This window comes from Psittacula echo (assembly GCF_963264785.1).
Source record: "Psittacula echo genome assembly, chromosome: 1".
Lineage (NCBI taxonomy): Eukaryota > Metazoa > Chordata > Aves > Psittaciformes > Psittacidae > Psittacula > Psittacula echo.
The window spans coordinates 82,899,440-82,925,902 of NC_137735.1; the positions used below are offsets into that span (position 1 = coordinate 82,899,440).

The following is a 26,463-nucleotide window of genomic DNA, read 5'->3' on the forward strand; positions in this document are numbered from 1 at the left end:
CCCGCCCACGCGCAGCCCGGCCGGGCCTCCGGGCTGCGACTGGCAGCGGCTCCCGCCGCCCCGCCCTCCCGGCACGCCCCTCTCGCGAGAGGCGGAGACGGAGCTCTCGCGAGATCCCGTCTCTTCAGACGCTGTGCATGCGCCCTCTGCACTGCCCGGTGCCTCGGGGGGTGGTACCTGAGGTGAGCAGTGCGGGTGTGGCTCCGGTTCCCGTCTGTTCTTTCTTGTTCCGTGCCCTGGGGCGGGCTGTGGCCGCCTCCATTCCTTGCTCGCTCCGCGCTGCATTTGGTGGGGAACGCACGCCCGCTCCTCATGAGGCGAGCGGAGCGGAGCCGCTGAGGCCTAGTCAGCCCTGGTGGCAGCGGCCGCCCCTGTGGTGTCCCTCGTCTTCCGCCCAGGAGCAGCGGTAATAGAGGGTTCTCCGCTGCTGGCGTGGCGCGGCCCGGCCCGGCCCGGTCCGCGGTGTGGGGAGCGCTTCCTTCCTTTAGCCCTCCCGTCGGGGCGTTTTGCCCCGGTGTTCCTACGTTGTAGGGAGCTGCCTCCTCTCACTGGCAGGACCTGCTGTGTCCTGTGCATCGGCCAGGCCTTGGGCACCTGAGTCATCTCTTCAAAGGGTTAGGAACGGCTGTTTCATAGTTCTTAGAGGCTGCGTCTGAGCACCCTCATCCATTCCTAGCTGCTCAGCCCTGTTCTCTGCTGGGATCCTAAGGCTCGTCTGTGCCCCAGAGCCAAAGCGCTTGATTGTCTCTTTACACAGCCAAACGCTGCTGGCCTCCACCTTGCTGTTCAAAGAAGTAAACAGAGGTGAACCTGTGTTATACAAAGCTTTAGTCATGCTACGAATGCTTTGCTGGTGACGAAACACGTTAGTAAGCAAGTGCATTTGGCAGCAGGTAGAGCAGTGGAGGACTGGAGCTGCCAAGCCTGAGCCAGAGTGCAACATGAAAATCTGTGTTTGGGCAAGGTTACTGCTTAGCTGCAGTAGCACCAAGTTGGAATTAATGGAGACTTTTGTGTTCATTTTATTGTTAAATACTCGTGATGTTAGCCACACAGACTCTGGTTTCTCCTTGTGTGCAGCAGTTTGTCACTGGACCTGTCTTTGTGGTGACAGAGATGGCTTTGAATTTACAAATGGAACAACTTAGGCTGCTTTTGTGTCTTTTGGAAAGTCAGAGGGGAAAGTCAGAGGGAAAAAATGGGCCAGAGAGAGATGGCTCAGCAAAAGGGCTTTGGGGCAAGAAGAGGTAGCAGGGAAGAGCAGAGCAAGAAGTGAGACCATAAACTTCCTTGCTCTTTCCAGTAACCGCCTCCTTCTGCAGAGCCCTGTGAGCTTGCCTGGCTGTGAGCAGCTTGCTCTACACTATGTAATGATGCAGCAAATCTGCTGTAAACACCTTAACAGCAGGACACCAGGCTGCCTGGAGTTAAGCCCACTCAGTTGTTTATTTACACATGTATGCAGCAAGCATCACGTTAGAGAGTGTCAATGAGTAATTTAGGAAAACCACAGTCATGTTTGAGCAGGATTGGCCTTCCAAAATTAGTAATTTGTGGAAGTATTTTTCTATGAAAAGCTCCTGATTTGCCTTAACATTTTTGTTTGGAGCAGGCAGAAATTACTAACAAATTCTGCTTAAAGACCAGAAATTGTGCCACACATGAAGCAGAAAAAATGCAACAATGCTCAGACTTTGCCCATTTGATGTCTTTAAAAGGAAGAGCTCAGAAGTTTCTGTTAGGAATTCTGCTGACAGCCATACTTAACTGTTACAATCGGCAGTCGGGGTGTTGGTGGCTCCTGACTGTAGGCTGTTAGGAGATCTGGCCAAGGTCACAGGGGTGGCCTGTGTCAGACACAGGGTGACCATCAACATTTGAAGCTCTTGGGACAAACTTGGTGTCATGCTCTGTGTGCAGTGCGCAGCCAAGCTCTTGGAGCAGTCAAAGGCCATAAGCTTTACTACAGTGGAAAGAAAAACACATTCTATTGAGTACTAATAAAATGACAGTGATGTCAAATAAAACAAAGACTGCTATCAGAAAACAAAGACTGCTTCCAGGTCTGACAAGTCATGTTCTTACTGAAACAGTTCATGGGTCTGAAGTTTTCCTGAGTGAGGAACAGCTTTCTAACCTGCTAGTTCAAATTTCGTGGTCATTTATAAAGCAAATACATGTTCCCAGCAAGGCAAATTGGCAGCCTACAAAGGAAAAGGATGACTAAAATTGAGAAAAGAACACGTAAGGTATGTCAGCATCCTGGAGGCCAATTTATTCTTCGTTGTTGTAAATTAGAGGTGTAGCCATTAACATCTCAAAGAGAGCTGGCAGACTGAGGCGAGCAGAGGTGTACTTGCCCAGTTGCTTTGCAGGGGATTTGAGCTGTAATTTTTCTCTCTTTCAGGAACTGTGTGAGACTAGGAGTTAAAAACAAGGATGGGCCTGGCTGGAGGGGGAGCAGGTAGTCAGCCCTGGAGAACAAGTGCAGGCTTGGAAAGGACACTGTCGTGGAATGGACTCAATCCATTCCTTCCTAGTGCAGAGGAACATAAAGTGCCTCTTCCACTAATATTTGCTATTCTTCTTCTGTGGGTGCTTCTGCTACTTGCTCTCAGCAAGCCAAGCCTCAGGCACAAGACTTCCAACTGAAAACCACTACTCCTTGCTTTCTGTTTATGTCTAGTGCAGCTTTTGTTTTGAGGAGCTGCTTATCAGGCTCTCATTGCTGTGCACAGTAAATCTAGTGAGTAGGTCTTGATGCTGTTCTCCAGATACCTGCTTGGTGTCGGTGCTGCCTCTTTTCTCGCTGTTCTTAACAGTGGTATCAGCGTGTTGTGATTTAAACCTTGCCAATCTGTCTCCTTGAAAATGCAAGTCTGGTTCTTGCCTTGCGTGCAGAGAATATTGGAAGCCTTAGCTTTCTTTAGTCTCTGCTCCAGAGTGTTGTACATGCCTGTTTTGTGGGAATTGATCTGGATATTGGGCACTTGACGCAGCTGGTTGCTTTGAAATTTCAATTTACAAGCTGCCCTGTAGTGGACAGTCCACTACTGCCCATAGCAAGGGCTGCATGAGCTTCACTGTGGAGAAGCAAATGGAAAATGCTAAGCATTGGATGTAGTTTCTGTGAAATTCTGCTTTGCCTGTATCGTAGAGGATGCTTTTAAAAGAGTTGAGTCTGGACTGGAAGGTGTGTTGAGGAGGTAGCTGTTTGGAAAGAGCCCCAACAAGTGATATTAAGTGGGTTGTTTGTGACCTGAAAGATCATCAGTTCCAGCCCCCCTTGGCTTTAGAAGTGGTGTTGATTCCCCAGTCAGGGGTACCTGTGCACAGAGTGCCTTAGCCTCAATCAGAGGACTTTCACTGCAGTTTAAAGCTGGGTGAGAACAGAAAGGCCGTGTGGCCTCTGGCTTGTGGGCTAAACCCTTTTGGATGGTTTGAGGCAGAACATTTGAGCTGACTGTTTCTGGAGAGGACACCAAAGCTGGCAAAATAAAAAAAGCCAGCAACAAGCTTCCACCAAATTCTGAGGAACAGCCAAGAAAGATAAAGGTGCTATTGGTGAAGTGGTGCAAAAGCAGTTTCTGAAGTCTGCTTCTGCATCTGAGACACCTTTCTGGCACAGTGGTGTCTGTAATAGAGGATTCACAGGGAGGAAACCATAAATGATGAAATGATTGGAGTAGGAAGGTAATAGGGTAGAACATGCATTAAGGAACTTGATAGTCAGGGTTAATGTTAACTGCTGGGAGGGTTTCTTGGGGGCTCAGTAAATGAGAAAACGTTGGTAAAATATTGTAACCAATGGTGGCCTTTGTGTACTTTGGAAGATCAGGAAAAATGGCCTAAAAATGGAACTCTGAACTATAATACATTTTTACAGAAAGTAATGTTGTTTTGAGGGGGCAAGGAAAATGGCATGAAGTAAGGTATGCAGATATGTTTTTCACTTTAAGAAACCACCCGGCTTGACAGACGGAATGCAAAATGAATATAGCTTTGCCAGATGCCTTAATTTTGGCTGAGTTTTCCTTTTTGGACAGGGAAAACCAGAAAGCTAAGCTGGGGAGATGTTGTTCAGCCTGTGATATCGGGGGAATAATGTTTAAAGTTAAGAAAAAACCAGGGTAATCAGGAAGATAGGTTGGAAAATTATGTATCAGAGGTACCTCCAAGGGGAGCACCCTCTGCGTCTGTCTTATCTGATATTGATAAGGAGGAAGAGATGACTGTAACTGGCAACAAGCAGCAGATTCCCATTCAGAGTTAAGACAGGGTTAAACCAGAAGTGCTGTTGCAGAAGCAGGCGTCTGGAGCCGCTGCAGAGCAGGGTGAGCAGCTGTGAGGAAAGGAAAAAGGGGAAAACCAGGGGAGCTCGCGCAGCTCCTGTGTTTGAGCATGGGATGAGTGCTGGGGCAGGCGGACAAGTGGGAACAGACGGACTGAGGGCTTGTTGGATAAGTGCGGACGGGAGTGAAGGAGGAAGCATGGAGAGCGCATAGGAATCGGGAACAGGTAGAAAAGAAAAAGCTCAGTCGTGCTATAGCCAGGGCTGCGGTGGTTGCTTTGAAACTGGTGGCGGAGGGGTGTCAGGTGGAGGTGGGGGAGAGGGCTCTTACGGGATCGGTGTGCGTGCTGGACGTTGGAAGTGGAGGCTGCCCTAGGGGGAGCGCCACAGGGTGGCTCTGGTGACTGAATTGGAACTAGACTGATGGGGACCTGGGGAATCTACCCTAGCAGATCCACTGGTTACGTTAAAGCCAGGGACTAGAGGAAATCAAGTGGAATTTTTAGTGGATACAGGAGCGACTTATTCAGTGTTAAGTCGGAGGGAAAAGAATTTGTTACAGTTGTAGGAGCTACTGGCTGCCAAGGAAAAGGGGGGGAAAAAAAAGGGCATTCTTTCTGAAACCTTTAGAGTACAAATTGGGAAACCAAATGGGAATGCACAAATTTTTATGCGTGCTGAATTCTCTAAAATCTTTATTAGGGCGAGAAGCAGCATTTAAAGAAGGCAAAATGGAATTAAGAATTAAAACCGATCAATTAATTACAGTTTTGAGTTTATCTTTAATTCAACAGAAAAGCGAACAGGAAGACCTCCCTGAAATAGAAGAAATCCTTAATTGGGTATATCTGTGGGAGTCTGGGCATCTGAAGGTCCAGGTACGGCGAAAAATGCTTTGCCTGTTATAGTGGAAATAAAAAGAGGAGGGCCTGCCCAATTAGAATAAACCAATATCCCTTAAAATTAGAAGATCAAAGGGAATCAAAGAAATCATTGTTAAATTTTAAAATATAGATTACTGATTGAATGTGAATTGGAATATGATACTCCTATCTGGACAGTAAAGAAATATGATGGGAAGAGTTGTGGATTGGTTCAAGATCTCAGAGCAATCAACAAAATTGTAGAGGATATTCATCCAGTAGTAACTAATCTGTATACCTTATTGACTAAATTGAATAATAATCAGAAATGGTTTGCCATCTTGGATTTGAAGGACGCTTTCTTTTGCTTACCATTGGCCAAAGAAACCCCAAATTTATTTGCATTTGAATGGAAAATCCTGACCCGGGAAGGAAAACCCAAATAACTTGGACGGTATTACCTCAAGGGTTTAAAAACAGTCCGACGAGTTTCGGAAGTCAGTTAGCACGAGAACTAGAATCACGGAAGCCACCCACTCAGACGGGGACTCTGTTACAATATGTGGATGACCTATTAATTGCCACAGAAACAAAGGAAGAAGGTGTCCAGTGGATGGTGGGATTATTGAATTTCCTGGGACTGAATGGCTATCGGGTATCCAAACAAAAGGCCCAACTAATTCAAATCTGAGTTTCCTACTTAGGCTATGAAGTAACAGGAGGACAGAGAGAGCTTGGAATTGTTAGAAAAGAAGCCATTTGTCAAACTCCACGACTGTCGACCCGCAAGGAGCTCCGGATGTTCCTGGGAATGACCATATGCCGCAGACTTTAGATCCGTGACTACGGTGTTCTGGTAAGACCACTATATGAACTGTTAAAAGGAAATCCTCCCTCTTTGGAATGGACTGATTCAGCAGAGAGGGCTTTTAGAAATTCAGAAACAGAGCTAATGAGAGCTCCAGCTCTGGGACTTCCCAATGTAAGCAAACCCATTTGGCTATATTCTTATGAAAAACAAGGAATAGCCTTGGAGGGGTCCTTGCTCAGAAACTAGGACCCTATAAAGGCCAGTGGCATACTTTTCGAAACAGCTGGATGAAGCGAGCAAAGGATGTCCCAGATGCCTAAGGGCTGTGGCAGCGGTTGTCATGAATACTGAAGAGGCTTGCAAATTCACCTTGGGACAAAAGATTACTGTGCTAGTGTCCCGTGTTGTATCAGCAGTCCTGGAACAGAAAGGAGCCCACTGGTTGTCTCCTTCATGGTTTGTAAAATACCAGGCCACCCTTGTGGAACACGATGATACAGAAATTGTGGTCACTGATGCTGTGAATCCAGCATCCTTTTTGCAGGAGCAACCGACAGAACCGCTAACACATGACTGCTTGGTCACTGTAGAGGCTGTATATTCGAGCCAGCGGGATTTGCTTCTTGGTTTACTGATGGTAGTAGCTCCGTGAAAAATGGTGAACGAAAGGCAGGATATGCCGTTACCACCACTTCACAGATAATAGAAGCTGAACCTTTACCCGCAAACACCTCCACCCAAAAGGCAGAATGAGAGCCCTGGAATTGGCTAAAGACAAAAGGATAAATATTTGGACTGATTCTAAATATGCATTTGGTGTGGTCATGCACATGGTGCCATCTGGAAAGAATGAGGACTTTCGAATGTACAAGGGAAACAGATTAAACATGCTACAGAAACTGCTGCTCAGCTACCTGAGGAAGTAGCTGTTACGTATTGTAGAGGGCTTCAACAAGGTGACCCTAATCAGAGAACTGGAAATGATTTGGCCGATTTTGAAGCCAAACAAGAAGCTGAACAATCTGAAATCATGTCCTGAATCCCTGATGGCAAGCTAACAATTGAGAAATCTGAACCTGGATATTCAAGAGAGGATAAAAAGTTGATTGAAGATCTGAAAAGACAGGAAAACCAAGAGGGTTGGGTTCAGATACCTGATGGGCAAACTGTAATTCCCTCTAATCACCTCTGAAAGTTAGTTCAGGAGGAACATAATAAAACTCATTGGGTAGCAACTCTTTATATACAGATTATAGGAAGGAATCTATACACCATAGTTCAGTTAGTGACAGAACAATGTCAGCTCTGTCTTAAGAATAATCCTAAAACTGACAATAGGAATCAAATTGGGACAATTGGGAGAGGAAGTTATCCAGGACAAGAGTGGCAAATAGATTTTTCTGAATTCCTGAGAAAAGAAGGTTATTGATATTTGTTGGTGTTAAAAGAATATTAGGGACAAGAGCGACAGGTTTAGATTATCCGATTCACCCTTTGAGATCTGGAGACTGGGTTTAAGAATATTAGACCTGTGTACAAAGAAATGCCAGAGGTGTAGGTCACTATTCAAATTACAATCACACTATTAATAGGGATGGTATCATAATTCAGTGGTGGCCCGTGCCTGAAGGGAAAGGATAGTATTGGTTATGTGGAGAAAATGCTCCTAAGACTCTACCTCAACTGGAAGGCGCGTGCACCATAGGTGCTGTGGTACCCAGGTTTTGGCTTCACAAGGAGGGGTTTGTTCCATAATCAGTGGTTCCTATATAGATCAAAGTGGCAGAATTGAAACAGATCTGGAGGAAATTTGGAAATAAACTGAAATATTTCACGCGATGACCAAGGATGATACGTACCTCTTGGGTTTTTGAAGAAACACGGAGAAAGTTAACTTCATGGTTACCTAATCTCTCCTAGCTGAGGCAGCTGGTTGCAGGAATCGTAATAATGATTGTTTTAACGCTGATTACTTGTAACATGCTAGTGTTCTTTTTGGCATTGTAAAAGGTCTGTAACTGTTTATGAAGATGGGAAAAGACATAAGGTTAGGCAACTAGTTGGAATGGTAAATACTTTGCCAGAACTCCTGAGCAAAATGGAGTTATCTAGCAAAAGGATTTGCAAAGGTAAAAGAAAAGGGGGGGCTTGATATAAGGAAAGCAAGTGCCTGGAAAACCTAGGGTTAAGATACTTTTAACTTAGGTCTAAGCTAGAGAACAACATTTGTGTTGTAAGTTTGTGGTGTGATAACAGAATTTAGTAGTCTTGCTAACAAGAGTGAGTTATTTCTTTCCGTCCTTCTAATGAGTGACCATCCTTCTAATTATCAGTTAGGCTGGAGACAGTGACTCCCGAACATCTGCTAGCTTGGGAGGCAATAAATTTTGTGGACGAAGGTCCCACTGTTCTAAATCTTTGCCAGCTATCAGAAACTTGCAGATATGGCTGGTTTCAGCTCCTTTGTGATTACTGGGGCATCCAACTGTGCCGAAGGTGAAAAGTGCACCCTGAGGAAGACTGTTTACTTCATCTTGAAGACCCCTGCCCCTGCCCACAACCATCGGAGAGCAGTGTGCAAGCACCAAAAGGAAGGAGAGTTATGATAATGAGTACCTAAACTAATTGTAATTTCCCCACCGATCTCTCGAACCTAATGAATATGCATGTTTGTGTGTAATAAATATCTGCTTGCTTAACCTCTCGAGGTGCAAGTTAGGAGAAGCGATCCCCCTTGCACCCGGCGCCGTAATAAACATACCTGCTTTAGAACTGTCTTTGAGTTGTAGAGTCTGATTTCGTGCTTCAGTACGGATGTGTCTTCTGAAGGGTTGTTTGTGCTGGCGAGAGAAACGAGGTGGCTTAAAACTGCTCTGGGATCCTAATGCGAGCAAGTAGAATAAGTTGACTGTCCTTGCCTTTGTTTAGTAAGGTAGGCGAGTGTGGGGGTTCATTCTTGTCCTCATCCCCCTGATCTTTACCAAGATGTTTTCTGGTTGAGACAGAGTAAGCGTAGTTGAGAGGCTGACTTGATTGTCTCGTCTTTTTATACTCCTTTCTACTTCTGAAGAGGAACTAGATAATACTGTTTTCCAGTGGGTGGTTTCCATCCCTAGGATTTTATCTCCTGAAAACAATCTTTATCTTTGTTGCTTACTGGTGAAAGTCTTGGGGCCTGTTTGGAGAAAAGCCTCTTGTGTGTAAGCATTGTCAGACACGTAGGTTCTGCTTTCATTCCTGCCCAGTGAAAATATAAACTGAGTGTCCTTTGCACTCTTTGTTCTGGGGATGTAGGGAACTTCAGCTCTGTGTGCCAGCCGCAGGCTTGCCTGAAGGGAACGGGAAGGCCTCTCAGCCCTGCCTTATATAACCTAGATGAGGCTTGTAGATGGAGGAGCATGGGTGGGACATGAGTCCCAGTGGCGTCCAGGCAGCGAAGGGTTCACACGCTTTCCGGAGTAAAAGAGAAAGCTTTCAGCTGAAAAGTCAGAGTAGCAGCTGTCCATGTAGGAAATTTAACGTGGAATAAAGTGGTGGTCCAGCGGTGTTCTGAACCCAGCCTGCTGCTGGAGAGGCTGCAGCGCTGGATGCTGTCCGTGTGTGTAGCAAAGGGGAGGCAGGGGAAAGAAGGTGAAACGGCTTTGCGTAGAAAGGGGGGTTAAGGTGAAACTGATGACTGTAATGGTGAGAAATGTCCAGAGATCCCTGGTCTTAGGTAAGGATCTCGTTCTGCGGTCTCTTGTAGAGCAGAGATGTGAATTTAAAAAGCAAATGGAAAACAAGCCTGCTCGTACTACTAGAGATACCTCAAGGCATTTATGAAGCTTTAGTCTTCCTGTTCCCTTCCCTGTGGCTATTGTAACATGTTTTCTGGTTCTCCTTCTAGCTATAACTGCTGAGACTTTCTAAAATGCCTTTATGCTTCCGGAATTACGTCGCGTATGCCGTACCTGGAGTGCTGGCACTTCTCGGGTGCTGGTGGATTTATTCCCATAGAAAAAAGCATGGAACCTATCAAGATGAAGAAGCAGTAGGTCCTGCAGAGCAGCAGGAAGAAGTGACAGAGCAGGATTCCGCACCAGGAACAGAACCATGTGTTCCTTGAAGACAGCTCTCCTTGCTGGAAGAGGAAGACACAGGGAACAAAACCTCGACCTCCCTGCTGACGGCAGGGTTGACGATGCCCTCTGTTATGTGTCACCCTGATGAGAGGCTGGATCTCTCGCCAGACTTGCCAGTAACAACGAATCAGCCCAGCACCCTTGAGAACGACAGTGAAAAACTAGAAGAAACGGGATCTCAAGACGAAAAGAGTGTCCCTGCTTGTGTTTCTCTGCCCTGGGAGTCTGCCTGTTCGGAGCAGGCAGGGGAAGAAGACGTGTCCAGGTCAATTGCCAGTACTGTCCCTGTGTGTCAGGAGGAGGAGGACACACAGCCAAAAGGAGATGAATTGAGAAGAGAGAAGATTAGAGGAGTGGGTTTGTGCAAGGAAGACATTGAGAAAATTGAGCAAGCGACAATACGGATTGTTTCCGAGGTCATTTTGGCAGCAACTGAGGAAGTGCTGTGGGGTGCTGCAAGTGATGGGTCCACTGAGATCTGCCAGGCTGCTGCCAGTCGAGTTGAGACACCTGTGGAGATGGCAAGTGTTGTTTCCTCTGATCAGATGCTTGCAGAGGAAGCTCCAGTAGGCAGTGAGAATGTTAGGAGTGATGGTGTGGTACCAACATCCCTGCAGGCAGAGGAACAGGGTCAGAATGTGAGACGTTCAAGCTGTTTAACACGTGGCTGTTCATCCAGCCCTGAAGAGGGAGACACAAAAGACTGTTGGCAGAAGAAGCCTGTCCGCAGTGAGGGAGTGCTGCCCGCTCCTGCAGGTGATGGGTCCACTCAGCTCTGCCAGGCTGCTGCTAGCCAAGCTGAGACACCTCTGGAGATGGCAAGTGCTGTTTCCAGTGATCAGACGCTTGCAGAGGAAGCTCCAGTAGCTGATACGAACGCTGCTGGAAAGAACGATGCTGCGGTCCTGACATCCCCGCAGACAGAGGGACAGGATCAGGATGTTACATGTTCAAGCTGTTTAACACAAAGCCCCACTGAGGGAGCCACAACAGACTGTCAGATGAAGACCCCTGTGTGCAGTGAGTCCCAAGGAGGTGGTCGGACTCCTCTGGAAAACCACAAAGGTTCTCCAGAAAAGGCGTCTTTGGTTAGGGAGGGCTCTGTGTGCAGCACATCCACATGTGAAGGTGGGGCATGTGTGAAGGGCCCGCTGCAGAGCACAGTGCTGGCTGTTGCATCGGGCCAGCATTCAGAGTTACGTAGTTTATCTGCGACCCGAGACACAAGTGCTGGGCAGAGCTCCGGCCCAAGTGAGACTCAGCCTACTCTGAAGCTGCCTGAAGACAATGAAGTACCATACAGCAATGGAGTACTGCGAGAGGATGGTCCAGACCCATGTAATGAGTGTAGCAAGGCACCAGGAATAGATGGAGACTGCCCACAAGGTAAGCGATTTGAAAATGCTCTTACACACGCACGGTGAACAAGCATTTTATGTGCTGTAACCCTCCTGCTTCAGGACATGTGCAGATAAATCTTCGTGTTTAATTTCCCCAGGAAATGACTATTTAGCCCTCAAGTGCTGGTGGGTCTGCATTTGCTCTCTGAATTCATCTCTCTGTAGGATCCAGTGTTAGCTGGCCTACAGGAGGAGCTATGGGGTGTATATCAGCTCATGTTGGTCTCCTACCAGGTTACATGGCCAATCTGCTAAAACTGAAGTTGTTGCTGTAGTGCAGAAGGCTTCTGGTAGCTATATTGGTTCATGTGGCAAGGCTGGGGTTGTCCTCACCAAATCTGTGCTACAGACCTTCTGTGGGACTTTGTCTTCCAGGTTTCCCGCATCAAGTAGAAAAAGTACTGAGCCTGACTGGCGAGACACAGCTCCTTGAACTTGATGCCAACGTCCACGGTCTACTTCCAGCAGCACCACTGACACTTCATTCCCTCCTTATGACTGCCTGGGTGAGTCCCAGCTTGCTGGCTATGCTGATGTCGGGGCGGAAGGCTGTTGCTGGTCACTGCCATTGTAGGATGCTGTATCCATGTGGCTGGCTCACAGACGCCCTCAAACTCAGTGTGATTTTGTGTGGCTGGTTGTTATCCAGCTGATTTAGCTGTTAATAGATCGGGGTTATCTACCTGTTCTTCCACTACTGTTCCCATTGTGCCTGTAGTAACGGTGCACGTAACTGTTTCCTTGGATGTGAAGATAGGCTTTATTCTGGAGAAGTGAATTTGTGCTGGGAAAGGAAAGGCATTTTGGATGTATTCCAAGCACGGTAATGCTCGGAAGCTGCCCGGCACAGTGGCTCTCTAGCAGCCGGGGCAAAGGACTTTGAAAATGAGGCCTCTGTGACAAATCTTGGACAATCCCTGTGAAGATTACCTTGATATTTAGAACCTCCATGGGCAGGGAGTCCTGGCAAGTTGCACAGTGTTGATAGTGCAGCATGGCTTGACCCATCATTCCTGACTCTGCTCACTGATCTCTTGGGTAAATAAGTCTTGCAGCTGCTCTGTGCTGATAGTCTTTTTGGGAACAAGATGGGCCCCAGCCCAAGTGTGATTTCCTTGAGAACAGCATGCAGTTAACAATGGGTAGTCTTCTGCTCCTGATCCAAAGCAGTCTTTAGAAGTGAAATACTACAGTGCCGTGGCTGTAAGCCTCAGGAGGTGCTGGTGGAACAGGGAGTTGCTGTGAAGGAAACTTCGAGTTGCAGTGAACACTAATGAGAGCTTCTTTCCTCCACGTGACAGCTCTTCCTCCCGGATGGAGTCACTGTGCCGGTGGTCGTGGCGCACCAAGTTGATGCAGGGCACATGTTCCTGCAGCAGCACACTCACCCCACTTTCTACGTCCTGAGGAGCCTTGAGCAGCAGATGTGCGTCTGCTACTCTCAACCTGAAATTCCAACCCTGCCAACTCCAGTAGAAGGCAAGTAACTTGACCGTTCACTTAAGAAACTTCGAGGGTCATGTGAAATCCTGCTGCCCTGAGTTAGGCTTGGGAGGTTTCCCAGTGCATGAGGTGTGATAGTTCGTTGGTTATTCTATTGATTTGGGCTTTTTTTTAAGCTCTGTTCTTCCTCACCCCACTCATCGCTGAATACTTCTCCAGCCACATAGTTGCACATTGAAATTCGGAAGGAGGTAAGTCAGTCTTGGGTTATTTCTTATCTACCTGGCACCTGGTATATTTTTGCTGACAAAGTGTGGAGCTACTCGCACATCTTCGTAGTGTCACTGTCTGTACATGGTCTAAAGTGGAGGGTGCATCACATGGAAAGGAGTTATTCATCATAACTAATGCCTGGAGTGCTGATTTCTGGAAATCCGCTGAGCTTTCTTCTCTGTACCCTTATGTTCCGCAGTCGGTATTATCTGCGCAGCTCCAGGCCTGGATGGGGCATGGCTACGGGCTCAAGTTATCAGCTACTTTGAAGAGACTAGTGAAGTGGAACTCAGATATGTGGACTATGGAGGATATGACAAAGTGAAGGTTGACACACTCAGACCAATCAGGTCTGTAGCTCCTCTTCCATGGCCTGAGGCCATATCTGGCTCGAATCTTCTTCAGAGGCATCTGTATTGTTTGAATTCCTTCTGGGTTTTTCCAGAGCTGAAGTGGGAATTGGTAGAAAGGTTTGCCTCAGCAGCAGGGGTGGGTTCCCTGGCAGCAGAGCAAGCTCTCGCAAGGCTTTATTGAAGGGGAAGGAAGAGGAAATTGTGACTTCTGTCACTTCAGCATGGCAGCTGAGCAAAAGGATGCCTCTGGGAGGCCCCAAGGTGTAGTTAGTTGCTGAGCTAGGAGTAAGATTGGGATTCTCTATGCTCCAGCCCCACTGTCTGGGAGAGCTGTATTGGATGAGGGTTTTCTTACACAAGCCCATTAAATAGTTGCTTGTGCCCAGAGGTGGGAGGAAAGCAGTCAAGCCTCCATGGTGGAGGTGGCTTTTGCTTGGAGCCCAGTCCAACGTGGCGTGCTCATCAGACAATGGGTTGCTGCTGCTGCTTAGATTGCTGGGAGGTTGTTTTTGACTGTCATCAATGTTAAACTAAATCCGTCTTACAGCAATTGATTAATCAATGTCACCTTAAAGAATACAGGAGTGACTTAGAGCCCTGTTCTTATTCTGATGGATTCTCTTTTCTTTAAGGTCTGACTTTTTATTGGTGCCTTTCCAAGGAGCAGAAGTTTTACTGGACAATGTGGTGCCTCTTGCAGGTAATGGAGCTCCTGACAAGTACTATTGGCGGTCCTACTGCAGTGTCAGTGGGTGCCAGCGGTGGGCAAGCAATGATCGTGCCTGAACCTTCCGTCTCCTACTGCAAGCACAGCTCTGGTGTGACTAGAGCAAGGACTGGAAAAAATGAATTTTATTCTTCTAAATGTGCTAGCATGGCAGAACCTGTCAGACTCCAGGGGAAAGATGATAAATGTCCAGGCTTTTTCCGGCTTGGAGGAGAGAGTGAATTACTCTGCTAAAGAGCAAGTTGGCAGGGCTGGCAGTGTATTAAGTGAAGTAGCTGTAACTACTCTGCCAACTTCTTAGTTACCACCTTGAGCTTAGTTTATTAAGGATCGAAACACTAATGACCCACTGAAAGGTACCGCAGATACGCACTTTTCTATCTTTAAAGCCTCCTAATTCATCAGCCACTTAAATTCCTATTAACTTAGCTAGTGGCTTTAGAAAGCACTTCATTCTTCCTTTCAGCAACCCAGCAGGCATAATGCTTGTGTGATCTCCAGCTTAATAGACTGGTTTCAGCAACAGTGGGTGAGGATTTGCTGGCCTAATGGATGTAGGAGGTCAGGCAAGGTGAGCTTAATAGTCCCTTCTGGCCTTTGAAGCCTGTGACTGTCATTTGTTTTCTCCTGCTCTTCCCCAAGATGAGGATCACTTCTCCCCTGAAGCTGACGCAGCTGTTGGCGAGATGACCAGAGGCGCAGTCCTTGAGGTGCAGGTACGTGGAGCTGTTGGGAAAAGTCTTGTTGCTGATAGTACTACTGCTGTGACTCTGTGCACCCCCCATCCTGTGTGTGTGAAGACAGACAACAAAGCCAGAGCCTGGAAGTCTGGCTGCTGAGCAGGGTCTTGATGAGAACTTCCTGGTGTAGCATCAGTTCCCGCTCAGGGCTGTGTGGCTGGGAAGGGATGCGTGTTCCCTCTTGTGAGTGATGTGGTCAGAAAGCCAGGGTATGGATTTGAGTGATGAAAGTGAACTTGCCCACAGGGTGTTCCAGCTGCTGCCTGGTGGCAGGAGCTACATTTCCTCCAGCCTACAGATAGGAAGGGGTGTCTGATAGGGAGCGAATGATGCTGGCATTGCATCCTTCACGGCTCACACCAGAACTGCTGCCCACTCTGGTTTTTCTGTGTTTCCAGGCCACAAATTATGACAGTGCAACAGGACTGCCACTGATACAGCTGTGGAACTTGACGGGCAATGAGGTGCGTGTGTTGACGTACCTATTTTGTTGGAATCGATGCCGATGCAGGCTTCCTGTTGTTGATTAGGAACTTGCTGATTGTTTTTTCTCTAGTGGTTTGTTCACCTTTCTACTTTTTGTTTTCTTTCTTTTCACCTCCCTTTAGGTGGTGTCCGTAAACAGAACTCTGGTGGAAAGAGGCCTTGCTCGGTGGATTGACTACTAGCAATGTCCTACCATTTCCCTAGAAACACATACCTCATCTCGGTGAAAGGCAGGGTTATTAAAAGCCATAATGACAAATACTGTAGCTTTAAAGCAAAAAATCGTCTCTGGCCTCTCTTCAAAAGCTGAATGGGAAAAAACCTTAAAACCTTACAGCTCGTTCGAAGGTAGCAGATACTCCTTAAGCTGTGATTGTTCCACATGTATAATACCCGTGAACTTAGTGTCTGCTTTCCCTTCGAAGTTAGAATTATAGAATCGTAGAATAGTTAGGGTTGGAAAGGACCTTAAGATTCATAGAATCATAGAATAGTTAGGGTTGGAAAGGACCTTAAGATCATCTTGTTCCAACCCCCCTGCCATGGGCAAGAACACCTCCCACTAAACCATGCCACTACAGTCCCTGATGAATAGTCCATCCCCAGCATCCTTGTAGGCCCCCTTCAGATACTGAAAGGCTGCTCTGAGGTCTCCATGCAGCCTTCTCTTCTCCAGGCTGAACAGCCCCAACTTTCTCAGCCTGTCTTCATACGGGAGGTGCTGCAGTCCCCAGATCATCCTCGTGGCCCTCCTCTGGACTTGTTCCAACATTTCCATGTCCTTTTTATGTTGAGGACACCAGAACTGCACACAATACTCCAAGTGAGGTCTCAGGAGAGCAGAGTAGAGGGGCAGGATCACCTCCTTGGACCTGCTGGTCATGCAACTTTTGATGCAGTCCAGGATGCGGTTGGCTTTCTGGGCTGCGAGCGCACACTGAAGCTGGCTCATGTTCGTTTTCTCATCGACCAACACCCCCAAGTCCTTCTGCGCAGGGCTGCTCTGAATCTCTTTTCTGCCCAACCTGTAGCTGTGCCTGGGATTGCTCCAACCCAGGTGTAGGACCCCTTGCACTTGGCATGGTTAAACTTCATAAGGTTGGCATCGGCCCACCTCACAAGCGTTACATTGGTTGTCCTTTTTTAACAGGCTCTGCCTATGAAATTAATGAATGTGATTAAGGAATTTAATGTTCAGTGATGGATTTCTTGACTTGAAAATCGTGGCTTTCTCTCTTTCCCTTCAGGACTTGCCGATGCACAAGGCCCTCTTCTGGGTAGCCATGGCAGTGCTGCAGCTGGATGAAGTAAACCTGTACTCAGCAGGTACAGACCTGCTTGAGCAGAATCTGCACACCCTGGACAGCCTTCGAATATTCAACGGCAAGGTGAGCTGTTAGCGACCAGCTCTGACTGACACTGGGTTTGTGTGAGCACTTCCATCTGTTGATACAGGAAAAAACCACAACTCTCGTCCTGCTGGACACTGGGGAAGCAATTTGCATTAGGAATTGTTCCACTTGGGTACTACCAAGAGTAAAACTGCGATGTACGTAACTGCGTTCTGAACTGGAACAGAAATGTACAGGTGTGTTGTGTTCAAAGGTGTGCTTGGTATTTCAGTGTAAGCTCTTAAAATTACTCTGTCACTTGTCAAAAGAACACCTTGAGCTATCATGAGCAGCTCTTGGGTTTTCTTTTTCCTGGTCAGAGCCCGGAAGAGGTGTTCATGGAGATCAGGAGACCCCTCGAGTGGCACTGCAAGCAGATGGACCATTTTGTTGGGTTGAATTTCAACTTCAACTTTGCAGCAGCGGGACACCTCCTGAAGGGTAAGAACACATCTTGCATCTTCTGTTAGAGTTGTGCTTCCTTACCCTTCGTGTGAAGTGTCCTGAGAACTTGCTAATGAACATACTAATGCTTCGTAAATATGCCTTGACCATTAAATACAGTATTCGGTTTTTAACCCCATTTCTTAGGGTACAGGCACCCTTCTCCTACCACTGTAGCAAGAACTGTGAGGGTTTTACACACACTACTAGCTCTGGTTAACAAGCACAGGAACTGTGACAAGTTTGAGGTGAACACCCAGTGCGTGGCTTACCTGGCAGGTAAAAGCAGACAAACCAGCGTTGTTCTCAGTTTGTGCTGACTGAAAACGAATGGATTCTTGTGGGAATTCTTATGGGTTTAGGTTGATAAAATTGTACCAGCGTGAAGGACACTTGTAACTGGGGGTGGACGAGGGGCTGGGCCAGGCTGGGGTGCATCAGAGACAGCGTTTGGGGGGCTGAAGGCTTTGCCCACAGGGGAGCGGCTGTGCAGCAATGGAAACGCTTCAGGGAGGCTGAAGGTTTCTTGATTTAAGCCTTGCAGTGTGTGCCTTACAGTGTGCCAGTTCCTAGTGATCTACAAACAGAAACTGTGACCATGTGAGGGCAAGTGTTTAAGTCATGTAATTGTGACTGGATGGGGATTAGCATTCTTTTTAAATGGCCTGCTTTGAATCAGAACAAAGACGACCACTGGGACATAACCACTCCGCACTGCAATGCACACAGGAGGAGTTGGAAGTGGGTGGAATGTTGCTTACCTTCAGCGTTGCCTCTCTGCAAAACTTACATTGACTCTCTTTGGCTTTTTAGCTTTGCTGCCAGTGTCTGAGGAAGTTTGAAGTCGCTGCAGCCTAAAGCACAGGAAGTCTCTCTTGTTGACAGACGTTTCAATGGAGAATGTTCCCATGGATACCTACCCCATCCATCCCAGTGACACTAGCTATAGGTTGGTTGTCTAACTTTTAGATATTTCACATACATTTCAATGTCTGTTTCCTTTAATAAATTATCAGAAGGTAACCTGTGTTCTATTAAAAAGTCAGTCACAGAAATCTGGGTATCAAAATTCATAGAGATTTAATTCTGAGGTCTGCAAAGCTATTGCAGAGCTGAACTGCTTTGGAGGTTGTTCAACTCTTTGCTAACATCTTTCCACAAGACCTAATTTCATCTCGTTTATATTTTAGAGGGAAGTTTTACTTGTCCTTTTATAAGTAGTCACTTTATCCTTGTCATGAAAATCTCAACGCCTGAGAGCCTGTCTATATGCAGCACAGATACAAGCTGAGAAACCCACCTCAAAGTGATGGGGAGAGCCAGTTTCTCTCAATGGGGAGCCCTTTACTCAGTGTCTGTCTTCTCAGCATCCAGTTTTGTCTTGCCTTGTAGGCTGATCCGCTTGTGTTCTTTTCACTGCTTTATTGTTTATCTTTTCAGCATTACATCCATATCAGATTGTTAGCCTTCACCAGTCAGTTTTGCAAGCAAAGTAATGACTATCTCTTTCTATGTGTTTTGGGGAGATTGACCTGTTAGGAGAGACGGGTTTAATACAGGATAGTTTGGCTATTTGAACAATTTATGCCTCAATATGCATAGTTCTAAAGATCTTCTGAATTGAATTTCTCTGCACTTTCAGGACACTAAAAGAAAACCAGCCCTGGTCATCACCAAAGGAAAGGTGCCTCCATCACTCGCTGCCCCAGTCCCCAGCCCTGGGGGGTGGAGGGGAATCTGAGATGCCGTTCCTTGCCCCCTCTGGATGCACTGGATGCATTGGCTCCTGCGAATGAAAAAGGACCACGATGCTGTCTGTCTTCTACCTCTTCCTTCCAGTGGGAAGGTTGGTTTTCTTGCTAATAATTGACCTGCCTTTTGGAATTCCGTCTGACCACACCAGGCATTCGATATGCCCTGAGCCTTGATCAGATCTATTTTGATGTATGTCTGGATTGGCTCTTGCAAAAGCATTTGTCCCTTGCTTAGCATGTTGAAATAGGGCTGGTTAGGCTTATGTCTGTAGTTACCTTGAAGAAAAATCAGCTTTTTTTTCCCCTCAGCATTTGTTAGAGAGAATCTGAACTCCGAAAACCTTTGGGCTTGGAATAAACGATTGAATCAACTCCAAAAGAAATATGTGCCTGGGGGTAGGTAATTTATTTCTGGCTTTTGGAAGGCAGAAGCTTTCAGATATTTGCTTACTTGACAAATTTGTCAAGAACCCCCCATTAAATCGTCCCAAGGAAGAACTGGCCCTTCCCTCTCCTCTTTCAGTTAAATTGACAGTGTCTGATGAAGAGGAGAAGGGTTTTTCTGTGCCTTGGACACATACTCTTTATTAAAGCAGGCAGCCAAGTCTGAGCCCAGAAAGCAGATTAAAGCTAAAGGAATTCCTGCAGGGTTTTATTCATGTGGCTAGGACAGAAAAGAGCCAATAATAAACTGCTTTATGGGTTGTCTGATCTGGGTTCTCTGTGCTCTCCTTAGCTGGCGAGATGTCATTTTGGGCAGCAAGAATTCCTTGGTGCCTACTGATTATTCCTTTTTGTTGCTTACAGTTGTCTTGGCTATGTCCTGGCAGCTGGCATGGCAGGTCTGTCGTGACTGGCAGTGGGCCTTCAGGGTGAGTTCCTCACTGTCACTCGGGTGGCTGAGCCATTCACTGTAAAATCAGAACCATCCCTGGGCTTGGGGTTACTTATGTTCGTCATGCCAAAGGTGAACAGTGGAAGGACCTTCTACTGCCTGACTGGTCATGAACTTGGTGTTTTAGAGGACTTGATCATGAGTTTGGTGTTTTCCCTTGTTCCTGCAGGACAAGGGAAAGATTTTAGCCTAGTTCTTGCAGAATGGAAGAGGCACAGGTTAAACTGTAGAGCAGCCAGGGCAGGCGCTGATGTGCTTCTTACCTGAGGAGACACTTGGATGCATCAAGACCTCCTGAAATAGAGGAATGTGAAGGTATCTTCTGTTCTTGTCACGTCATCATGATGTTTCTCCACAGAGAACACCAAGTGCTTTGGAAGTACCCTGTCAGATCCTCCCAAGTTCTCTATAAAATTAACTAGCATGTACACGATGAGGGGGGAAGAATGTTTGCTGGAATAAGAGTCTGAAGTTACGCAGGTAACGCTGATGTCTGCATGACTTGCATGATTCTTGCATTTGTAGCTGGAATATTACAGTTCACTTTTCTTTCTTCACATGTTTTACTCCAGAATCAGAGGGAGCGGTCGTGTATCTGTATGATGCAGAGGGAGGATCTAATAGGTCTTTTTTCCTCTGAAGTCACCATACATCACCAAAGCCACTCTTCTTTACAAAAATGACCTACAAACCGCAAGTTACATTCATTTCTGAGCATAGCTGCCGTTCTCCAGTCCGTAATTCTAATGCTGAATTTGAAGTTCTGTAGACTTTTCACTCCACGGGTACCCTTGCTCTAACCAGCCTTGCTTGTGTCTACAGATAACTCCTTGCCTGGGAGGTCTGGCACCGGTTCTTCTGCTTCTGCTGGTCCCTCACAGGACCCAGAGAAGGACAGCAGCACACAGAGCACTGAGCATCTCTGGCACAATACAAGCAGCAGCTGAGAAGCCAGGAGTACACAGAACTGCCAGGACTACTTGGTGTCACGATGTCATCTCACTTGCCAAGAAGTAAGTGATTTTAGCAGCCAGGGTGCCCTCCCCTGAAGAATGACCATTCCCTTTTGGGGAATATGGTCATCACATCCCACCCAGCTCCTTTGTGTCGCATGTTGTGTACAAGTTGCTTGAAACACCATAAACGCTTTTACAGGAATGCTACACAGGAGATCAAAAACTTCTTTGTGTCTGTTATTCTCCTCTTTTGAGGGGGAAGGAGGCAGAGTTACGATGGGAGGGTGCTCCTGTTGAAATCCAGCTTTATTTTCTACTAAGTTTGCCTTTCCCTCTTGCTTTAACACGTTAGGGTAAACTAGATTGGGAAAAGAGCACAATTCGCAGTGTGACTCTCTCTGCCATTCTTAGTGCTCGAGGAAGGTTAGATCAGCATGGTTGAGGCAGTCTTCCTACGGTGTTTGTGAGCCTGCTGTGCCTCTGATGAATAAGCTCAGGGCCTGTAGGACTGGAACCTGGTTTCTAAAGTAGTTGCGTGTGTGTTTTGAGCAGCTAACCTGTGGCTGGCAGATGGCCTCTTCTTTTTAACCATACAAAAATCAGAGGTCAACATCAGCTGCCCTGCGGGACAAAGTCAAATACGGATTGCAGCAGATTTCCCTCTCGCGTCATCCTGCAGCCTGGAAAAGTCCTTGCCAGGGCCAGGGAGGGAGAGCGGGATCCGGTTTGGGAACAGCAGGTGCCGCTGTGCAGCTGCGCCAGACCCGGCTCTGCACTGCTGGTGCCCACAGGCTGCTCCCCGGGCTCCCCTTCAAAGGCTTTTGGTTTAAACACTTGCTTTCCTGGGACCGTGGCTGTCTGCGGAGTGTGCTTCTTGTAGGGGATTCTAATTGACAATCAGATTTGCATCCTGCTTGCAGCCGGAACAGCAAGTCCACCAGTGATGTAGTTGGATCACAATTTGGAGGCAGTAAAGGCTGAAGTGAGTAAAAAATGAAGTTTCCTGAGTCATAAATGAACATCTCTGACAGTTCAACAACTAGACTACTGTCAAAGTTGCTCTGCTGCAAAGATGTTCCTTATAACCTCCAGCAATGCAGTAGAAACAGATTTCAGTTTTTCTTTAGCGAAGGATTTCCAAAGCATAAGGACATACTGCCGAAGCCCAGATGGTTCCACTTCAAATCAAGTCCAAGAGCCCTTTATCTCTAGAAGATGAAGAACTAGGTTCATATCTTACTGAATCCACCAGTTTGATGGTCACCTGGTGATTTGCAGCACCTTAGTTTTAAGATTTCAGACTTCCGTATTGACCTCAAAGGGGATTTTCTCCTAAACTACTAAGCAGAAAGAGGCCAGTAAAAGGTTAATTCTCTCCTAGAGCAGGGCAGGAAAGAGGCAAGATTTGGACAGTTTTGAAAAAGGAGAACTTTTGTCTGCTAACTCGCTGTGCAGACTGAGAGTTGGGTTTTAGACTCGGGCAGAGTTAAGGAGTGCTTCAGCTGCTGCATCTGAACAGTTCGGAAAACCCAGATGTTACTCTCATTTGTATCGGTTACACAGACAAAACCATCTTGGGGCATTTAGACTTGCCCAGAGAACGCTTCCATTTAGCTATTCATCTGCTACCTTTTTTGCCCACTCTCAGCTGTCGTAGTTCTCCTATCCAAAATTTCACAGCAATTGTTTTAGCAAAAGCTGGCAATGAAATCTGCAGGTAACAGGAGTGGAATTTAACATGAAATCAGTGGGTGGTAGTCTTCACACTAATTAGGATTTCCCTGTTCATAGATAAAGCCTCATCAAAGTTCATATCTTCAAGGGAGTGCATTTTGATTATAAGAAGTCTAAATGAGGTAGGCTGCCCTATTCGTCACACCCTGCTACTTCTAGTATCTCTCATTTCCTTCTTTGCCTCTCAGCTGGAGTTTTGTCTGGTCCTCACTGGGTCTGACTGCCATGGCCTTTGTTACTGGAGCTGTGGGAATGTGGGTACCGCTGTTTGTTTACAGGGCTCAGCTTGTCCAGGGCACTGTGTCACCGTGCCTCCAAGAGACATGCAATTCATCTAACAGGTGAGGTGCACACGGCTGTGGAAACACCCTTGGGAACACTGCACAGGGCTGAATGCCAGTTTGTTTAAAGACAGAAGGTAGGATGTGACTGTGAACGCTTCTTGTGAAGGCAGTTGGGTGTGAATGTTGTACTACCTTGCTTCCCGGGATGCTGAGGCCAAGTGGCCTTTTGCACCACCAAGGGCAAAACTTAAAAATAACAATTAAATAATAATATATATAACAATTAAATAATAACACTTAAAATAAACAGCCTGTGTTCACGTCTGTCTTCCCTGTGTTTGATTCCTGGGCCAGGGCACAGGGTGTAGCTTTCCAGCAGCCTCTGCTTGTGGGTACTTGCTTCCCTTGTTCAAACTCAGCTGCGTGGTTGAACAACAGTTATTATTATTATTACTGTTTCTTCTTCTTATTTCACTAGTTTTCCTCCACTTTGCCTCTCCTTTGAGCAGTTGCAATTTGAGGGCAAGACTGCACAAACGTGGTGCAAAAGACAGTGGAGAGACAGAAACTCTGCTCTGGATCACCCCAACAGTAATACTAAAAGCGTGGTACCCCCAGAGCTGTTTGGATTCTGCTCTGTCTATGGCCAAATAGCTGCTTCTTACACAGAGCCACCAACCACTTGGGTCACGCAGGCTAATTTGGGGTGGCACAGGGCTGTCAGTAGGAGGCGGGTGGAACGGCGGGGCCGGTGGAGCAGGGCCGCGAGCTCTAGAAGGCGGCGGCTGCCGAGGTAACGCCGCGCGGCTCCCGCAGCGCGCTCCGGGCCGGTGGCCGTTGCTGCAGAGCGATCGAGAGCGATGGCGCTGCCGGGCCCGTGGCGCTGCCCTTGTTGCTGGCCGTCGGCGCTGGCAGTGGCGCTGTCGGTGGCGGTCGCCTGCCTGCTGCAGGGATTGCTGCTGGCAGCGGCGCTGGGCGCAGGGGGTGCCTGCTGTGCGCTGCGGTCCCGCCCGCCCGCCAGGCGCCCTGCGTCCCGGCGCTCTCCAGCGCGATTCCTGCTCCCCCAGCGCCCTCCCCGACTGCGGCTGCCCTCGTACAGGCCCAGGCGCAGCCTGATCGCCCGCTTCCCAACCACTCGGGACCAGGTTGCTTGGCGCCTGATGAGGAAAAGGGCCAGTAACGGCGGACCGGCCACTGTGATCGGCCGAGGTCTGAGCACCCCTCCCCGCGGCAACTGCCTCGGGTGAGCACGGGAGTAGGATGTGGGTGGGATAAGGACACGGGTGGCCCTGGTAAACAGGTGGGATAAGGACACGGGTGGCCCTGGTAAACAGGTGGGATAAGGACACGGGTGGCAGTAGGACACTCCTTCTCAGGGACATGGGTGGCACAGGGACACAGATTGTCAGGGATGAGGGTGGCAGAGGGACACGGGTGGAATACAGGCACAGGTGGCAGGGAGACGCAAGTTGTCAGGGATGAGGGTGGCAGAGGGACGTGGGTGGGATACGGAGACAGCTGGCACAGGGACATAGGCTGTCAGGGATGCAGGCGTCAGAGGGCACGGTTGGGTGCAGACGTGGATGGCACTGTGATGAGGGTGCCAGGCCCATATCGCTTCCCTTGGTGCTGGCCTGCGTGGTGCTGCAGGGATGGCTGTTGGGCACAGGGGGTCCTGGGGTGTGATGAGATCCTGCCAGCCCGCATCGCTCCTGTCTTATGTCGCCCGTATGGCAAAACGGCCTCTACAGTGGCGTGACTGCAGGCGCCGTCCATGCTGAGGGCACCCGTCCCGCCGCTGCTGACTCGGGTGAGCTTGGGGGGAGGATGGGATCGGATCTTCCTGCCACTAACAGCGGCTCCAACTGTTGTCTGCCAGCAGAGCCCCGCCGCAGTCCGTGCGCCAGCAGGACCCGCTGCCGCAGGACCGGAGCCCTGAGACCGTTCCCCCACCGGTACGCTGGGACAGATGATGAGAGAAAATCTCTTTGCTGTGCTGGCACCTTTTCAGCTGGAGGCAGCAGCGCGTGTGGGAGCCCTGTGTTCCCACTTTGACACAGGTCTCCTCAGCAGCTGCTGAGCTGTAGTAAAACACTGCTCACGTCTTGGGCTGGGCTTGCAGATGTGCGAGTGGGACGTAGTCGTGGCTGGTGGAGCTCTGCAGCTGTGCAGTGAAAGGTTTTATCCCGGGTGGGTCAGCAGGGAAGGGTTTACTCTGGCTGGGCCAGCAGCGTCCTCCCTCCCTCCCTCCCTCCCTCCCTCCCTCCCTCCCCATTGCCTCGGCCAGTAAAGAGCCTGGAGGCTGCTTGCTCCCAGAGCGGATTCAGGTTGAGGTGCTCAGACTTTGCCCTCCACAGACACCGCAGAGGTAAGTTGAGCAGTGTTGAAGCAAGAGAGGCTGTGGGCTCAGTAGCCAGCACCTGGGAGATGGGATTTACTCTGTGATGAGCAGGAGAAAGGGAGGCTGTGCTCCCCTGAACCAAATGAGTTACTCCTGGTCTCTTTCCACATGCCAATAGAAGAGGATGTGCGTGAGGGAGTCCCCGCAGTCTGGCCCAGGATCCTGCTGCGAGGTGCCACTTTGGACAGGAAGGTAACGTACTGCTCATCCAGCCGGTGCCTGCTTGTCAGTGCCGGCCAGGAAGAGAGCAGTCGCTTTCCCAGCTGAGCCGGTGCCCAAGGCCTGCTCTCCACCGGAGCTGGGACATTCCAGGCCCGTGAGACATGGCTGCTGGGTCACCCAGTGGTGGGGAAGCTCCCTTGTTGTGTCCATCAGCATCCCTGCTGCCTTGTGCCACTGCGGCGCTGGCGGCAGCGCTGACCTGCACCATCCCTGCCCTGCCCGCAGGCCGGGTTGGAGCTCGAAGGGCTCAGACTGCTGCAGCGGTGGCGTTGCCCTGTGGCACTGGCATGTCCTGTCCCAGCCTGGGGCTGACCCTAACTGGCTCTCTCCCACTTGCACAGGGAATGGGAATTGTTGCGACCGGAAGACCGTGCTCCAGGAAGAGCCAACAAGGCCGTGCAGACCGAGGAAGGTGAGTGTAGGTGGGGCCCAGCTCTGTGCCGGGCTTGGATGGGCCCCTGGCTTGGGCCTGCTCACATTCCAGGCGGAACTCATGGCAACACTTCCTCAGCCGAAAGGGAGAGGAAACCCCGTGTGCCCATCGCGGAGAGGGTCCCGTGGCACAGTGCGAGATGTGGGCCCGTGTGGCAGTTTGTGTGGTTTGTGGTTCGGGTGGGCAGCGTGCAAGGAGCGTCTGTGGAGGTGGGAAGGGGCCGCCGGCCCGTGGAGCCCCAGCAGGCTCTTGTGAGAGCTTCCCCACGGATCTCTTGTGGCCAGCTGCTGCCCCAGGGCATCGCAGCCTTGTCTGTGGCTGAAGGCCGTGTCCCTGGCTCTGCCCTCCAGGACGGGCATCCGGAGAGGAGTGAGAAGGGACAACCCCCTTGGTGCAGGCCAAACACCTCTGCTGGGAGCTGCTCCTGACTTGTCTCCTCCT

The 26,463-nt window shown here is 48.7% G+C and overlaps 1 protein-coding gene across 8 annotated transcripts; it reads left to right on the forward strand.

The window, feature by feature from the left end:
* Nucleotides 1–115: 115 nt before the first annotated feature.
* Nucleotides 116–23,978, forward strand: LOC308217710 (uncharacterized protein). Of its 8 annotated transcripts, none has more exons than XM_080610955.1 (14): nt 116–182; nt 9,852–11,472; nt 11,862–11,992; nt 12,788–12,965; nt 13,402–13,552; nt 14,188–14,255; nt 14,925–14,998; nt 16,756–16,896; nt 17,220–17,340; nt 17,491–17,622; nt 18,157–18,292; nt 18,986–19,493; nt 19,905–21,005; nt 22,961–23,978. In XM_080610955.1, exons 2-11 carry the CDS (start codon nt 10,146–10,148, stop codon nt 18,183–18,185), a joined length of 2,352 nt encoding a protein of 783 aa, XP_080467081.1. In that variant the 5' UTR covers nt 116–182; nt 9,852–10,145; the 3' UTR covers nt 18,186–18,292; nt 18,986–19,493; nt 19,905–21,005; nt 22,961–23,978. The 8 variants fall into 8 exon arrangements, with proteins under 8 accessions (XP_080467081.1, XP_080467083.1, XP_080467082.1 ...); XM_080610957.1 differs by lacking the exon at nt 116–182 and adding an exon at nt 5,066–6,010; XM_080610956.1 differs by lacking the exon at nt 116–182 and having other exon boundaries at nt 9,237–11,472; nt 18,986–19,189; nt 19,407–19,493.
* Nucleotides 23,979–26,463: the final 2,485 nt, after the last annotated feature.

Excerpts from the sequence above, each read along its gene's own strand:
- LOC308217710 (XM_080610955.1), top strand. The coding sequence starts at position 10,146 with ATGCCCTCTGTTATGTGTCACCCTGATGAGAGGCTGGATCTCTCGCCA. Across the intron at positions 11,993-12,787 it reads CCCTCCTTATGACTGCCTGG|CTCTTCCTCCCGGATGGAGT; the intron begins GTGAGTCCCAGC and ends TCCACGTGACAG. Across the intron at positions 13,553-14,187 it reads GACACACTCAGACCAATCAG|GTCTGACTTTTTATTGGTGC; the intron begins GTCTGTAGCTCC and ends CTTTTCTTTAAG.